At 41.3% G+C, this 17373-nt stretch overlaps 1 protein-coding gene across 1 annotated transcript in view; it reads right to left on the bottom strand.

Moving 5' to 3' along the window:
- Positions 1 to 17373, bottom strand: part of LOC147747364 (interleukin-12 receptor subunit beta-2-like) — a 710479-nt gene that overhangs the window by 557097 nt on the left and 136009 nt on the right. Inside the window, exon 4 of the mRNA XM_086936242.1 lies at positions 7589 to 7712. Within this exon, the coding sequence (XP_086792368.1) occupies positions 7589 to 7712 (124 nt within the window). The remainder of the gene's footprint in view (positions 1 to 7588; positions 7713 to 17373) is intronic.

Raw genomic sequence — 17373 nt, 5'->3', positions numbered from 1 at the left:
ATAATCAGTGGGAACATTGTCCAACACCGCCAATAGGCAGTTCGAAAACGTTTTATGAAAAATTCCCATACTTTTCAGGGTTTAATCATACGGATCCAGAAATGTTTTATTTCAAGATGTTAAATAAGACCGGAATGAAAAACATGCTGACAAATACTAATTGATTTATTCTGAAAAATTTTATGACAAAATGTCAACATTTGGTTTTGAGTTTTGGAAAAACAACATTGAAACAAAAACAATCTGGGGAACAAAAGAATGGCAGGTACAAGGTCAAGAAGCATTATTCAGAGCCTGCATGATCCCAGAATAAATTATGTTCCTGAATGACACAATTCAGCAAACAACCTGTCTTGGCTTAGCTAAGATAAAAGATTTAAATAACCCGTCTATACCAAAACCTATGCCTGATAGAAACACCACTACAGATGAGGGGTTAGACGTGTCCTATATTTTAAAACAGATCAAATCCTGATTAGAAAAAATGGTTGATCTGGCCCATAGACACAAATAACTGTCAAAATAGATTCCTGAACAAAATACAGGAGTTCAATAGAACAGGCCAGACCCTAGATACTCCCAGAGACAACATCCAGGGATAGTAACAACATATAGTGTAGGAAAACTATGCCTTGACTGGCTACAGAAATCCACACTTCCCAAAATAAAGCAACACTTAACTTTACTTAAAGAAGGTGCCGACTTGCGAGATTTCATAATGGGATCTCGCAAACAGCGTCAAAAACGTTTCATATACGCCGATATACACAGCTTACAACGAAGCTTGGAAATTGAAACAAATTTAAACTACAGATAAAATACGGGAAATTGACCGTATCAATTTGGAAAAAACATTTTCTGTAGTGGACAATGGGTTAACGACTCTGTCCTCCAGAATCTATTCACTGGACAGCATTGTATCATCTGCTATTGATATAATAGAACAGGACATGCTAATGTTACAACAAGGCCAGTCCCAATTACGTTCTATTGTACAGCTAGGTTGGACGTTACAAAACCTGCGTTCAGGCTATGTGCCATGGCATTTAATCAACACAACGTCATTGTTTTCTATCTTTAACTTTACTGGTAAACAAATCAGTTTGGCACAGAAAGGAGCAGACTACGATACTGAGCATTGAAAAACTTGAGAGATTACCATTGACAATGTCAGAAAGACCTGTCGTTGAATGGATAATACATGGGACCATTACAATCCTGATAACAACTTTTCAGTTTCAATACTGCCAAAAATATATACCAGCAGGCCTGTGTGAAAGGTTGGGTAAAGAATACATCAAATCGACCTGGAATTTATCTTATACACACAAATGTTACAGTGAAGGGAAAAAAAGAGGTATTTCTTAGTGGTAATGGTTGTAAAAAATCACTAAGCAGTACACTCCTGTGCCAAGGTATTAACTTGCATGGGGCCTGTGAAGGTTCTTCAAACAACCTTTCATGTCATCTTTAGGGCACCCCTACTGCACAGATAGAACCATTTTTCAGACAGCTTTCCAACTGTAGCTACGTTTTAATAAGTGATCACAGCTGCTGTGGCATGGTGCCAGGAAAAGCCTATCTCGTAACTGTGACGGCCAGGGTCATTTGCTGTATGCAAGTATTGTATCCAAATAGCAATCCAGACATGGAGGCGGCAATATGGTCTTATGTGAATATCTCTTCTATTCGAATTGATACTTTAAGCAGAATGAAGTCTATTCTTTTACAGACAAATGTGCCTTTAACCTCGTCCAAAGAGACTTATGACCTGCAAGTTGCAAGGACAACGGCAGAGATACATACCCTATTATCGACAAATTGTCCGGTGCATTTCGTAGAAATGTTAAGCCAAATCTTAAACATGTCAGATGCCAGTGGCATCGCACATGTATTTAAGACAATTTTTTCGGGACTGCTAACACCCTTCGAAGCAGTTCTTGGCATCTTCCCAAATTTTGTGCATTCGCTCTTCGGCGGCCTGCCTCTTATTTTGGGATTTGTAGCAGGAATTTTATTTTTGTTCCTCCTGCTCCGATATGGCAAGCCAAGTCACAGACAAACCTCTGGCAACAATGGAAGAAACGATCCTAGCAATACAATATCGAGACCGTATCACTAAGGTCCTCGGATTGGCCCGGCTAAGGGATCTAAATACTACCTGGTTTCTTTCATTCAGACCAATTTGGCAAAATTGCATCTTACCTGTGCTTCGATGTCTGCTATGCGGAGAAGAATGCGTGTTGGACGTTTGTCTTACACTACCATCAGCAGTACCAATGGATATCGACGCTTTGCTTTGTCCTGTTACGACTCATGCAACATGTTGTCCCCAGCGGCTACCTATTCTGATGATAGTATTCGTTGAGACTTCACCATTACGATTAAGTGGCGGTGAGGTACGAGATGAAAGTGGCACCACACAGGTACAACCTTCTGTGAACATTTCTGATCCTGACATCGATGATGGCAATGCATCGCACATTTGCACTATTTCCACCTTTTCGGGGTTGGCCCAACTTTCACCTACTGTTGTAGACAAATTTTTTACTGGCCTATCAGAAGTAATGTTCTCCCCTAATAACGAGAATAATATTTGAAAAAGCGAGCTCACAGCGTTCCCTGAACTCTGAATTCAGCCTTCAGTTTTGATAAACAGAACTCCAAAAAGACAGTGACACTATTTTTTTCTCCCTTCCCGAGAACCAAATTATTTGTCCCCTAATTTCCAAAATATTTACTGTTTTTTGGCACATGGTACTCTGCTTAAAGTAGAACTATTCTTAGAGAACAGATGTTATATTTTTAGAGACTTTAGAGACAATATTTTGAATCAGCCTCTAGCATATGTACAATTTTGTATAACTTTGTGATGAAATGGTCTCGACTTTTTTTCTGTATTCAGAGCCATTTCATAAATGTAATTTTCGCAATTCATTCAGCCAATATTAATATTTACATTTCCTGAATGACAACTCTGCTTGAAAGCGTACAGTAAAATACTCATTTCGTGTATCTATACCATTTCAAATGCATTTCATTGTATTTTGGGGTGGGTTGGAAAGAACATGCATACCTATATGTTTATATATTGCTTAGTATTTAGTAATGATTGACATTATACGTGCAGTGGGTGTTGTGAATGTATCTAGGACCCTAATTAAATATTCCTGATTCATGCCCTTATGCAGTTATGATAAATCATGTCCTAATGAAGGCATACGAATCTTACCCATATTCAGCCGCAGCCCACGCAGCCCAAATACGGCAAGGCTACTTCCTTAGATTCCTAGAGAGCAGAACGAGTTCTTTCGACACACCAAACCTTCAGTAACCTGGGAATTCCCCATGTCTTTGTTTTGATTTGTCATTGAACTACTGTGAGCACTAAAGGGACAGTCAGTTCTTAGTGACATCTTTTATTGACGTCTTATGCCCAACCTTACGTCAAACACGGCACCTTCCAGGTATAAATATACCAACACTTGCCTTAAGCAATACACGGTGGTGTGGAGCAGAGCGGCTATATACTTATACGAAGCCCAGCTGATGCGAGAGCCGAAGGAAGCCGCCCCTCCCCTTTGACACACTGGAGAAGCTGCCTTTTCTCAGGCCGAGAAATCCAGCTCCGGTGTTTCCAGTCACCCTCGCGGGTTACTGGAAGATCGAGTCCTGAGAAACGAGATACAAGACCTTCTTCATTCTATAACAAAGGTACGGAGCTGATTCAAACCTTAGAGAGAATTTTTGATTCAGAATCTTGGCAAAAAACCCAACTTAACTTAAAACTGCAACTTACTTACTCCTTCCCACGTATTAGGCTTAGGTCAGGTACACCGGGGTAGGCGTATCTTAGAAGCACCAGTTGAGTTCGTTAGTCAATCTTTTTATGTATGTAAATATTTTATCCGTTTTAAAGTATCATATGGCTACCAAACCGTATCAATGCTTTTACAGTATTATTTTATAATACTCCTTTTACTGTACGCACTTTACTTCATGATAAGTATTGCAATTGTGGCAATTCATTTCTCTTGCATGAGAAAGAAGACTGCTCAATAAAATAACACCTTTTATTGAAAACGCCCGTCTTTCTATTTCTCTACTCTCTGGTGGAACTAAGCATGCACGATTGACTGAGTGAAATAGCTGTCTATTGTTTTCACACGACTCTGGAGATTCACTCCTTATTCTGGGGGAGCAAAGTTGTCATGTTATATGGTTGTCAGAAGCTAAACCCTTCTTGTCTAAATCAGGGAAGTTAACCCCTCCCTATTTATTCGAGAAAGTTTCTAGTGACCTCTGAGCTAGCTGGCAAAAACTAATTAAGTCTAACATAGTCAGTAGAGACCTAGAAGACCTCAGTCCTACGTCTACACTGCTGTTTATATTATTCCAATGCGCAGAGCCTATTGGGAATATAGGAACTACACTACAATTTGCTTTCATTCTCCTCCTTGTGGTTGACATACCTCTATGCCCTTCATGACCTACTTTGATGATATTCTCACGCACATCAATCGGGGGATACAATTTGTCTCCTCTCATACAATATTATTGTACACGGATAGCTCATCTTGAATTTTACCAAAAAACACTCTATTCTCCATGCAATTGAGACTCCCTTGGCCAACCTCCCAAAATATATTCTTTTACCACCTTCAACACCATGGGCCCGATGTAGGTACCAAATACCGGTCGGAAACGGCCGATTTAGGCCGTTTCCGACCGGTATTTGGCCTACTGAGATGTAGGGGACCTTTTTTTGTCCGATTCGGTATTTTACCGATTCGGTAAAATTACCGAATCGCAAAAATACCGAATCGGTAATTTTACCGATTTTTTAAATTTGGGATGTAGGTGGGACTACTTTCAGTCCCACAGGCCCTTCAGATTCGGTATTTTAACACCCAATCCAATTGGGTGTTAAAATACCGAATCCAGGTGTGCATGCACATGTGTGCATGCACACCTATGCCATGTGACAGACAGACATGCCCTTAGGGCATGTCTGTGTGCCACATGGCTCACATGCCTTTTTTTGGGGTGCTGGAGGGTGTCAAAGTGACACCCCCTGCACCCTTGCACAAATCGGTAATTACCGAATCGGTAATTACCGATTCGGTAATGCCCATTGATTCCTATGGGCTTCAAGGCCCATAGGAAGCAATGGGGGATACCGAATCGGTATTTACAGAATCGGTAAATACCGAATCTTACAGATTCGGTATTTACCGAATCTGAAATACCTACATCTCCCCCCCTCTAATTTACCACTTCATAAATACCGATTCGGTATGATTCGGTATTTATGAAGTGGTAAATGTAGATTTACCTACATCGGGCCCCATATCTTTTTCCATTTCCTTTATCCATTCTGCATCAGACACAACCTGCCTGTATTTTTCTCCTTCACTCAATACAAGATCCTCAAAAGTGAAAGCCACCTCACACTCACTACTATTTTCTAAAATTACATTCCCTTCCTCTAACGGCAAACGTGACAATCCATCGGCGATATTATTATCCTGGAGTAAGATTCCTTCCCCCCCCCCCCCCCCAGGTTTTAAAATATTTAGCAATGGTTTATGATCGGTGCAGATTTTGAATTTCCTACCCCCAAAACATATAATCGAAAGCGCTCCTCCCCCTTGATGCAAGGGACACAATGTGGATTTTGCTCTGTGAAAAGGCCATCTTTCTATTCAAAAACACCTAAATCACTGGAAAGTAATATCACTGATGCTGCTCTGTGCTGATTTAACACCGCGCTAGTGCCAGCGGAACGCACATGTAAATCTAGGATATGGGGCCCAGATGTAGGTAATAGCCAATTACCGAATGGTAAATACCGAATTTTACCGATTCGGTATTCACTATTCGGTAATTGCTATGTAGGTAAATAATTCGGTAAAAATACAGAATCTGTAAGATTCGGTAATTACTGATTCTGTAATTACAGAATCAGTATTTGCCATTGATTCCTATGGGCCTTGAAGCCCATAGGATTCAATAGCAAATACCGATTCGGTAATTACAGAATCGGTAAAATTACCGAATTGACAAGGGGGACAGGGTGTCACTTTGACACCCTGTTGCACCCCTGTTTCTGGTTTGTGTGCCATGTGACACACATAGAAGCCCTTAGGGCATGTCTGTGTGCCACATGGCACAGGTGTACATGCACAGATGTGCATGTACACTGGAAATCGTTATTTACCATGGAATAGTATTCCATGGTAAATAACGATTCGGTAAGGGCCTGTGACACTGATTACAGTGCCACCTACATATGGATTTACAGATTCGGTATATTTACCGATTCGATATTTTACCGATTCTGTAAATTTACCGAATCGGTAAATATACCGATTCTGTAAATAAAATGCCCCCTACATGCCAATTCCCAAATACCGGTCGTTAATGGACGAAATCGGCCGTTACCGACCGGTAATTGGCGATCTACATCTGGGCCATAGTGTGCAGTTTTAAGACTGTGTAAAATCTGAATTTGTACTTGCCTTACCAGGCCCGAGCTTGACCTTCAGAGTGTCCATGAAGCAAGATGCTCTCTGTGCGCCCATGGCAGGAAAACAAGGCAAGACTTTAGGATTTCCGCTTGGTAGAGAGAAATTTGTTTTCCTAATGAAAGGAACGTTGATCGTTTTACCAATGTCAATTAAGCTTAAAAATAATTAGAGACAACGGGAGTATTTATTGAAAAAGAGAAATAAATGAATGCTGAAACGGGATCACTCTGTTAATTACTAAATACAGCATATTCCTCAAGGTTTGTGCGAACCATGGAAACCACTCCTGTGCACAAAGAGCAAGGGTTTTCTACCTACAGAAAAGTGATTGCAGCCTATGAATGATCTACTCGGGTCTCATCTGGCTAGCAGCCCAGTTTATAGTTTCAATAGTATAAGATGCATGATAAAACATTTCCTGTGTAATGCTCTCGGTTAGATGGTGACAGTTCTACAATTTGTGTGCTGTGAGATTCAAGAGTCAAAAAAGTATTTTAATTAGTATATTGGGCACAAAACTAAAATCTGATGCTGTGTTGAAGGACTCTAGATCTTTCTGAAAGTCATTTGTAAAATGAGACATTTGTGATATAAATATCATTGACTCAGATATTTCTGATCAAGTGTGGGTCAAGGATTTCAGAGAACTCTAACATTTCCAAGGTCAGAGTCCCAGCACATATTAACGCATAGGCTTATGAATGTGACATATCAGAGGATGTTCACCTAAAAGGGCCTGTATAGAGACATTATTTTCTGTGACTGCACGAGCGTCAGTGTGCATTGTGCACTTTTCAACATTCTGTGGCCCGAGGCAGCATGCATTGTGACTCAATATTACATTGAGTGCGCAATAGTGACTGTAATAAAATATATATGCTTGACAGCAGCCGCGGGCCTTTCAACAAGTATATGAAATGGTTTAAAAATGTAGTACAATGCTGAAATTAGAAAGTAATTAATAAGTGCTAGACACTCTCAATGGCAATGCTGTGTAAAAAATGATACAGTGGTTCAGAAACAGGTTACAGGAAGCAGTTATTACGGTAAGGACTCACTTCGTTAAATGGACGGTGCTGTTCGTATTTATGTACGTGAACCTCCCAGCTTCCCACACGCACATCATGCTGTGTGACTGCTCGTATAAGAAACACATTAAGTTGGTTGGACTCTCAGGAGGATCTGTAGTAACAAAGAAGGCATAATGTTCAACAGACAGGAGTGTGAAATATAAAAACACAGTTCACTTCTGTCATGTATGTTTGTTTTGTGTGGAGCCCCGCATACATTTGGCAGGGGGAGGACCATATTATAACTAGGGCTGTGCCACCATCACCTCTCCTTTATCACGTTATTTGTATTGCCACAAAAAGGGACAGGGGTTGTGTCGCCCAGAGCAACTTTGTGCCAATGGATGAGGGGAAGTCACACCACTAACCTAGCCCAATGCGCTTTCTGGGGCCACATTGCCTATTTTCACTGGTATTTCGCTCATGGAAATGCTGACAATTGTCACATGGTTGCTACAATAACTTGGGCGTGGGACTCTGTAGTATCCTGCTAATGTTAATGTTCTGCCATTTTCACTCCTGCTCAGCAGTGTGAATGTGCTGTGTGCTGCATGGAATGTTGGAGTGAGGATATGATTGGAATATTGGGTGCCCGTGAGGTGAAGTCTGACAGTTGGTGAGTGGGAGAATGGGCTGAGCAGGAGGCAGGCTGCTCCTGGTGGGGCTGCTCTACAGAATTCAACTACCTGCTTCACAGAATCTTATCTACATGTAACTTACTACAGTAAAACATCGTGAACTACATCCTACCGGCGTGGACCCCGTTACTACAGACTCACAAACCTTTTACGTATAACCTTTCACCCATGACCTTTCACACCTGATCTATCCAGCATTTTTAGGTTTGTGCCTGCTAATTATCTTTAACTACCTCGTTTTTATTAACTATTTTATATGGTATGCAAATATATCATGACATAATATACTTCCTAGTAAATTGCATGTATTGTACCGAGAAATGCCTTTGTAGATCACCTATTCCCCTATTATTATAAGCCTGTAATTACTTTTGTTTTGTAGGCCTGTTTTCCTTAATTCAAAATGGTTCTAGTGATTAGCCTATATATGTATGTAAAGCTCATGATGGGTGGTTACCATTTATTTATTTACAGATTTATACAGCGCTAGGAACTCGACTCCCTAAGGAGTATCTCCGCGCCTTTGGCATCATCTGTGAAGCAATAGCCCTGTCTGATGTACAGCAGTTGCTCTATCAGAGTTAGTAATTGAACAAGAAGGTTTTTAATTTTTTCCTAAAAGGAAAGTGTTCCCTACAAACTCTGATGTCATAGGGGAGATCATTCCAGAGTTTTGGACCAGCCACTGACAGAGCCCTTCCCCCTTGTCTAGATTTCCAAAACCTGGGGACACATAACAGTTGTTGATCTCCAGATCTCAAGGCCCTTACGGGGGTATAGGGAATGAACTTTTTGGTCAGGTAGTCAGGACCTTTACCATTAAGGCATTTATGGATGGTGCAGCAAGTTTTAAACAGCACCCTCTGTTTTACAGTGAGCCAATGGAGTTTATTTAATAGTGGCATTGAGGGAGTACGGGCCGGAGCATTAAAAACAAGTCGAGCAGCTGTATTTTGCACGACTTGTAGTCTGGCCATGACCCCCTCATTAGCGGCCAGCAGCAAACCATTGCAATAATCCAGTCTGCTCAGCACGAGCGACTGAATCAGTGTTTTCCTTGTGATATCAGGTAACAGGGGGAATACCCGTCGGAGAAGACCAATGACATGGAAACAGGAGCTTACAACCTGATTGGCATGATGTTTAAGGGCAAGCTCCTGATCCAACTTTACTCCTAGATCTTTCACTACCACTCTGGGTACAGGGACTGGGCCTAGATCATGAGGCCACCAGTCAGGAGTCCATAATCGTTTGGCTTCCCCAAAGAGCATAACCTCGGTCTTAGAGACGTTACACTGAAGGAAATTAGCTGCCATCCAATGTGCCACCTCTTTCATTCCCAGTGCAAAGGAGTTACGCACCTCAGGAGTCATGATTTTGAATGGGAAGAGGAGTTGGGTATCATCTGCATATGATACAGGGATGAACCCATGAGATCTCATGATGTTAGCTAGGGGTGCCACATAGATGTTACAGAGCGTTGGGCTCAATCAAGAGCCCTGTGGCACCCCCTTTGAGATCTCAACCTCCTCTGACCGATAAGGACCCAGTATGACTCTCTGAGTGCGGTTGGTGAAAAAACTCCTTAACCAGGCCAACGCCTTGCCTTCCAGACTGATGTCAATTAGTCTGGAGGTCATGATATCATGTGACACAGTGTCAAACGCCGCTGACAAATCTAGGAGCACCAGGATAACGGAAAAACCCTTATCCTGTAGCATCCATAAATCGTCAGCGACTGACAGCAAGGCGGTCTCTGTACTGTGCCTGGGTCTGAACCCCGATTGGGATGGATCGAGCCCCCCCGCACTCTCGATGTATTTAGATAAGTGCCGGTTTACAGACTTCTCAGTAAGCTTCCCTAAAAAAGGGAGGAGGGAAATGGGTCTCAGGTTTGTCAGATCTGTCCACGGAATGGAGCTGTTTTTCCGTAGAGGTCTTACCAAAGCATGCTTCCAGTCTTGGGGAACTACCCCTGTGCTCAGAGAAAGATTGACGACCTGCTGGATTCCAGCCCCCAGCTCATCACTCAAAAGTGCCATGACCCGTGCCGGGATGATATCTGAAGGGCACCCACTCTTTGTCTGAGTGATTAAGATGGTTATCTCATCCATCGATACCAGTGGAAATTCCGCAAGTTTACTGATCTTATTATGTGCTGAGCTAGGGGGAGGCTGAGGCATGCTATCGCTGGAGCCCGTGTTATTAACAGTGGTATTAGAGGCTAGGATCTTAGCATAGATGCCTTCAATTTTACTGACAAAGAACTGTGAAATATTATTACAAAGTTCCTGGGACTCAATCCCATCCGTTTCACAGGCCGAAGGCTTAGTGAATGTTTGAAGAATTTGGTGGAGAGCTTTGGAGTTATTACCAGCTGCTGATAATTGGGCAGCGATATGGTGTTTCCGCGCAGCCCGAATAGCTTTGTGGTAACTTTTTAGGGAGGCCCTGTGATTTTCTTTGTCCTCTGCTTTCCGAGTAAGTCTCCAACGTTTCTCCAACTTCCTCGTAGTGAGTTTTAGCTGTCTAAGATCGCCTGTAAACCAGACTTTTTGTTTAGGGGCAGGCCGTGTTTTATATGTCTTCAAAGGAATAACACAATCAATTGTAGTAGTTATTGCTTCATTGAATTTGGTTAGAACAGAGGTAACATTATCCCCACATTCAGCCCAAATGGGTTCTAAGTATTTCCCCCTAAAACCCTCAGAAGTTAATTTGTTCCAGGGTCTTCTGACATCTGCCATAGTCCTCCGAATGCCTTTTGTCTTAAAGTTGGAGCGAGTATAAAATTCGATAATGGCGTGGTCAGTCCAATCCACATAGTGGGGAGGGAGACATTTTATATGTGTAGAATTGCATAGCACAAGATCAAGTGTGTGACCGGCTATGTGTGTAGGTCCCTGATTCACTAGGTTAAAGCCAAGTGTGGCCAGATCAGTCAGGAGTGTCTGTGCCTCAAGACATGTCGCTATTTCACTGTGGACATTGAAGTCCCCTAGCATAATGAAATCTGAATTCATCTGCATGTGAGGGGCAAGTATTTCCAAAAGTTGTATAGAAAAATTCCCAGCAGGACCCGGAGGACGATAAACTAGTGCTCCCTTCCTAGAATCCCTAGAGCTAGGGTTGATGGTGAAAATCAGGAGCTCCATTTGTGGGTTACACACCGTCTCAGTAACCACCACCTCCATTTCCTGTTTAAAAACAATGGCTAACCCCCCCCCCCCCCCCAGTTTTAATACCTGTTGCTCTGCCTATGATATATGATTACCATGACACCTCACCAAGCCATGAGCATCTCTTCTTTCTGGTATTTCTTCTTGATGGGAATGCCATAAGAACTGTCTAGCAAGGGGGGAAAGAGGCTTCACTACAGAGAGCACTGAGGGCTAAATGGATCAAGTCCTTTTGTGGTCACCAACCCTGTGATTCGCAAAATCACACGGCTTGTGAACACAAAAGATGTTCATAATGCATAAAAGACCTTTTATGGGCCCACCGTCATATGTACACCATTGAGATGCACCAACGTTTTTCAGTTGCAAACCATTGATTGTTTACAAGCCTCCAAATTATGGTGGCAACTGTTTCACAAAGGGTAAGCTGTCCTGTAGGGGACAATTTCACTTTGGTAAGTGTCCTAGTAGCCTCATGAGGAGCAAGCCATGGTCCCAAGGCGGATGCAACTGTAGGGATGGAGGTCTGCTGTGACTTTCAAGCCACATCCTGCATTTACAGCCAATCATTGGGGATTGCGAATTGCAACCTGTGTAATGAATGCTTGTTTTACAGCTCCTTTTGGACACGCTTGTGTTTTTATTTGCAATTACATAGTTTGCATAGCAAATTGCATTCCCAGACGCAAACTGGTTGGTGGACAAAATGCACATCTCTGCCTGACACCTCTCTAGCTTGTCAATGGGATTACTACATCTGGTCCTGAGTTTCTATTCCGAAGGACATTTGTACTGATAACTAGTCCAATATGCACTACTGCAAGATGCAGACTCAACGGCTGTACAACTGTTTGCATGGAGGTTTTACATTTCATTGCACAGAAAACAAGACTGTTTGTTAGCCTGCCTGCACAATGGTTTGTGTTCTTGTAATATTCAACCATTTAGTAATCATCTGTCTTAATACCCTAATTAATTCTAATAATCATGGGCAGGGGAGGGTAAGCTCAGGAAAGGACTCTAGCAAAAGAACCCCACTAAATGTCTTGCAGCTTCTGCTGTTCCTCTATATATTTCTATTAAATTAGTAAAAACCATAGGTGAGTTTGTGAGATACATGTACATTCGCCAAGATTAACTCGGTCAACTATTAATGATAGATCCCCCAAAGATACGCTGGGGTGTTCCCAGAAACCGTGAAAAGACAAGTTTATACAATCTAATGACCATTTTAAACAATTCAATGTACTTATACACTCAGCTCAAAGTAGGCAACATTTTGAAGCTTGTTTCATGGTGCATATTCTGTTATCGTCGCCATGAAAGCATAGCCTTACAGCTGCATTGCTTACAGACATACCTGCTGAAATAAAAAGGATGCTAAATGATTCCTCCTTGACTCTAAAAGGGCCTCAAACAATGAAATCCAAAGACTCAGGGTACTCTTCACAACAATATGACAATTCATAGATGCACTTGTTTGGACACTACATTCAGTTCTTGCTCAGGTACTAGTAAATTATTTTATGGGAAGGTGTAGCAGTCCGAAATGCTAGCTTTGCAGCACAGACATCTTTCCTGGTGGTCTAGGTTGAAGAAACCTCTACATAGAGTCTACTTTTCAAACTGGCAATTGTTGCATTGTTATTCTGTTGTTTAACAGTTCACCCAGCTATGTTTGCAGCAGTCGTACAGTGAAACAGATTGTAATTCTTATGTGTGGCCGGTACATTTGTCCCATTCTTGAGCTGATTACGTTTTCCAGTCTATGACAGGTCTCCGTTTTAATGAGGCCGCCTAGCATCAGTGGATTGTTCTGTCACTCAGAATAGTGCTTTACAAGTGAGACATCTAGTAGGACTGCTGATCTTACAAGGGGCTAAATAAAGATGTAGATGTTCCTCTGGGAGGGAATGACTTAGACTACGGGGTTTCTTCAGAACTAGACCCCCAATCTGGTTACATCAACGGATAAGCTTCATTCATCTTTCAAATATAACGTGTAATACTGAGAGAATAGCTTTTGCTTGAATGACACTCAGAAGAAGCTTTACATTTCTACTTGGGCATGTATTATTGAAGTGTTTCAGTCTACTAGCAGTTGATAGTAAGATGGCAAAATTTGCCTTTAAGGTTGGGAGTCAAGGTGAGCCCTAATTAGTCATAGAGCAACACGCGTAGTGCCATCAAGGAACAAGAAGTTACATACTGTGCTAGGCCCAACAATAAGGACTCCTCTTTTTTTAATATTAGCATTTAAATGATTTAACCTCTTGTATTGTCTTAAAGTATCAATAGACCAACTGGAGGCCTAGACTTATGAGGACCTTGGTCATGAGAAGCCAACAAAACTAAGTAATCGTCATGCATTGCATGATTTATGGACAGGCCTAGAAAACACAGAGCTATCATCCACTTATTCGAAAAATGTATTTCAATTTGAGTGAATGCGACAGAACAACTAAATACAGCCATGCTTAAACTTCTGCATTGTCAGTCTCAGGTAAAAAAAAAAATCCTCCAGTAAGGACACCTTGACACAAGTTTTAGCAAGAAACTGGAGAAGCAATTTCAGTAAGCCTTGTTAATCCCAAGGGTCTTTAATTTGTACTGTAATAGATTGTGCTCAATATGGTCGAGAAATTGGAAGAGTCGACAGAACACAAATATGAATGACAGTTCCTTTTCTCTTGGTCAGTTTACCAGTAAAACAGATGTATTATAGGGTACGGCATGAAACACCCTTTCTAAATCCTTTTTGATTCAGGGGTTGGCTGACACATTGATCCACCTGGAGGATACAGAGGCTAGACTCCATGCTGTAATTGGAGGTCTTAAATCTGTCAACAAAAGCAGTCACTGATTTGGGACTGTGATGTGCACAAGAATTAACTTCTGAGGACTCAGTACATCATTGTCCCAATTCATTAAAACAATTAAAGTTGGATTTTTCGACAGTGGCTAGGTGCACCATGATCGTTGGTCCTCTCTGTGGGGGAGTTTGGTACTCTCAGTTTGTTGTAAGTGCCTCATTCCAAATCAGTAATCGACGCTCTCGAAGACAGATAGAGCTCTCTGTTACTGTCATGAAATTGTAAAGTCCATTGTGCTAGGAGGAAAATGAAAAGCGCCAGTGTCAGTCAGGTTGCTTTAATCATGAATTCATGAAGACTTTACTGAAGGAACACAAGATGCTTCCTTAGCAAACAAGGCAGAAACTGTCAGAGCAACACTGATTACGATTACATTTAGCTATCAGCCGGAAGGATGGTAACCGCCTTAGACAAAGTATAGTCTGCTCCTCTGTCTCTGCATTCTAATGGAAGAGGTCACTTTCCATGGGTATATTGCCTTCAAAAATGTTGGGCTTTGTTGCTGCTGCCTATTTGGGAAGGGAGCATTGTTGTAAAAATGCAGAAAAAAGTGATAGTTTGTCCCATACAACTACCATTTCATCGTCTTGTTGGACGCCAAAGCTAAGGTGGAGAACAAGTAATCCTGAAAACTAAAACCAAGATAAGACTGCAAATGAGCGTGATTAAGGAGATTGACAACAAAGTCAGGTTGAACGATCATTCGAAATTCCTTGACTAGCTAGGTGTCCCTTCTTTTCATTTTATACTAACTTGTACAAATCATGCTACATGCTTTACACAGGATATGCATACCAACTAAATATCAAATAAACACTAATGAGAATAAATATGCACTCATATAGTGTAGATATACATTTTGACATTGCAAATAATTCTAGGGGCTGTGACAGTCGCCTGGAACTTCCGTCCACAAAGTCCTCCCTCTTTTCTTACAGGAGGCGTGCTACTGGACAATTTTGTGGATCCCGCGTTCTCTGTTTCCCTATCTGCACCCCTCTACTAGACCTCACGACCTAAAGAAATGCAACAAGTACCCACTCTCTTTTCTCTGTTAACCCATTCTTGCGACTGTTCTGTGGTGAGTTATCTGTAACTGGCATTGCTATTTGTAGAACACACGAGGCTGGGGGGGAGGTTGTGCCCATGAAAGTTGGAAAATACATTAAACAGGGAATTACAAAATTGAAGTTTGAAAGGCTTATATCTCAAATACTCTAATCTTGAAGCATGCCACTGACATTGATCCGTCAATATATTCCATCATGTACTTTTTTGCTGCTTTTTTTTAAATATTCATTTGAAAAAATGTTCGACCATACCCACTTAGATGAGCCATCTCCCGGCTTTCTAAATCAGTATCTTAAATATTTTGTTCAGAGTAGATTTAGAATTAGGGACTAATCATATCTATAATGCACACTGTGAGTGGTAAGTTTTGAAAAAACACTTGTATTTCTATAATTTTGCAAGACATTAATAAATGAAAATGACAGTTTTAGCAGGATCTTAATGAACTGAAAGATAAAAACGGCTTCTCTGGTGACAATGAAGTGATTACAACTAGGCCCACATCCTGAGAGAAAAGATTATGCACAGCCTTTGTTGCTGGTGGCAAGGGGCTGTTTCGCTCACGGAACCACCGTCTTTTACTAACGAACTAATAATAACGCTTTAATGGAGTGGTTTAAACCGCCAACGGACTGTGTCACTCACTTAATAAGTGTGTGGTGAATGTTCTTAATGAGGTTCTGGGAGGAACGAATGCTTGTTTTTTTCGTGCTAAACAGAGTAAAGTCTGGCGAAATACTTGGAGTACTAGAACATTTTAATGTTTCACTTCAAAATAAATAAAAAATATTAGGGAATATGCCTTGTTGGTGTACTATGTCGAGGCTTGCCTGGCATTTTTTTAAAACTGAGTTGCATACTGGCTAATGGGATATGTAGAGATCTCAAAGTCACAAGTTTAAACCCTGGCATGGCCGACTTAAGCCATCAAACTTTCATATTGATGGAGCGCAATGGTGCTCTAAAATTGTAGGGGTGCATGATAATCATGGATAGTCTGCATCCACATATATTCTTGTTTTGTATTAACTTTGATCAATAGAAGTGTATTGTAATAACAAACCTGGGCAAGTGAATGAACAGAAAAGTATTTCATGCCATGCAGAAGAGAAATGAAATGGCATTTATATTTGAAACTGTAACCTTTAGTATATTGCATTTGCCTAACAAAAAGCTTATGTGTGATGTAATGCATTTTGATTTTAACGTGCACCATGATGAAGATTGCACAAAGAAATAATGAGTTATGCTAAACGTGTAATAATTGTAGATGTTTGCAACGCAAAGCTTTATTAACATGAGTGTATAATTTGATGTGTAAAGGCCTAAATGAAATGTTCACATTGTGTTTATGAAAGACCTATTCGTTTATTCTTATGTTGGTCGAATTATGTGGACCTGAAAATGTAATTTCCCTGGTAGGCTCTCGCCTTTGGAGGTAGTCAGCGAATTTCATGTGTATGCAAGATGTTCTGTTCTCAAGCTTCAGTTGCAGGTGGAAGAAGCTGCCTTTGTTTGTTAGAACTAACGCCTTTTGTTTTAGGAGTTAGGCATGGAGGAGAAGTGATACTTTGTAAACAAAAGGTCGATAATTGGGAGCCGGTGTTCTTTCTCACTAAGGAGGCCTGGGAGCCAAGGTCATCGGACTACACTTGGTGAACGTGAGGAAGACGGTGGAAAACTACCTATGAGAGTTGTCCGTTAGCATGATGTGATCTGTGGGCGTGTTCTTTACATCTACTTTGTGAATGTACTTCTTAGGAAGTCTTCACGAGCAGACACCATTAACTGACATTGCCTGGAAAATGCTAGGTAGGGATGTCACATTAGAGAAAGAGTAGGGATAGTTCAATGCTTCTTAATTTTTCAGCCAGAGATGAAGTCTGAATTGAATATTGGAGCAGTCTTGCTTGTGTCATGGGGCCAGATGTAGGTAGGCGTTTACCGGGTGGTAACGGCCGAATTCGGCCGTTACCGACCGGTAAGAGCAATTTGACATGTAGGTCCCTGTA

Source organism: Lissotriton vulgaris, chromosome 1_1, assembly GCF_964263255.1.
Source record: "Lissotriton vulgaris chromosome 1_1, aLisVul1.2, whole genome shotgun sequence".
Classification (NCBI taxonomy): domain Eukaryota; kingdom Metazoa; phylum Chordata; class Amphibia; order Caudata; family Salamandridae; genus Lissotriton; species Lissotriton vulgaris.
This window is presented reverse-complemented; position numbering and strand designations above follow the sequence as displayed.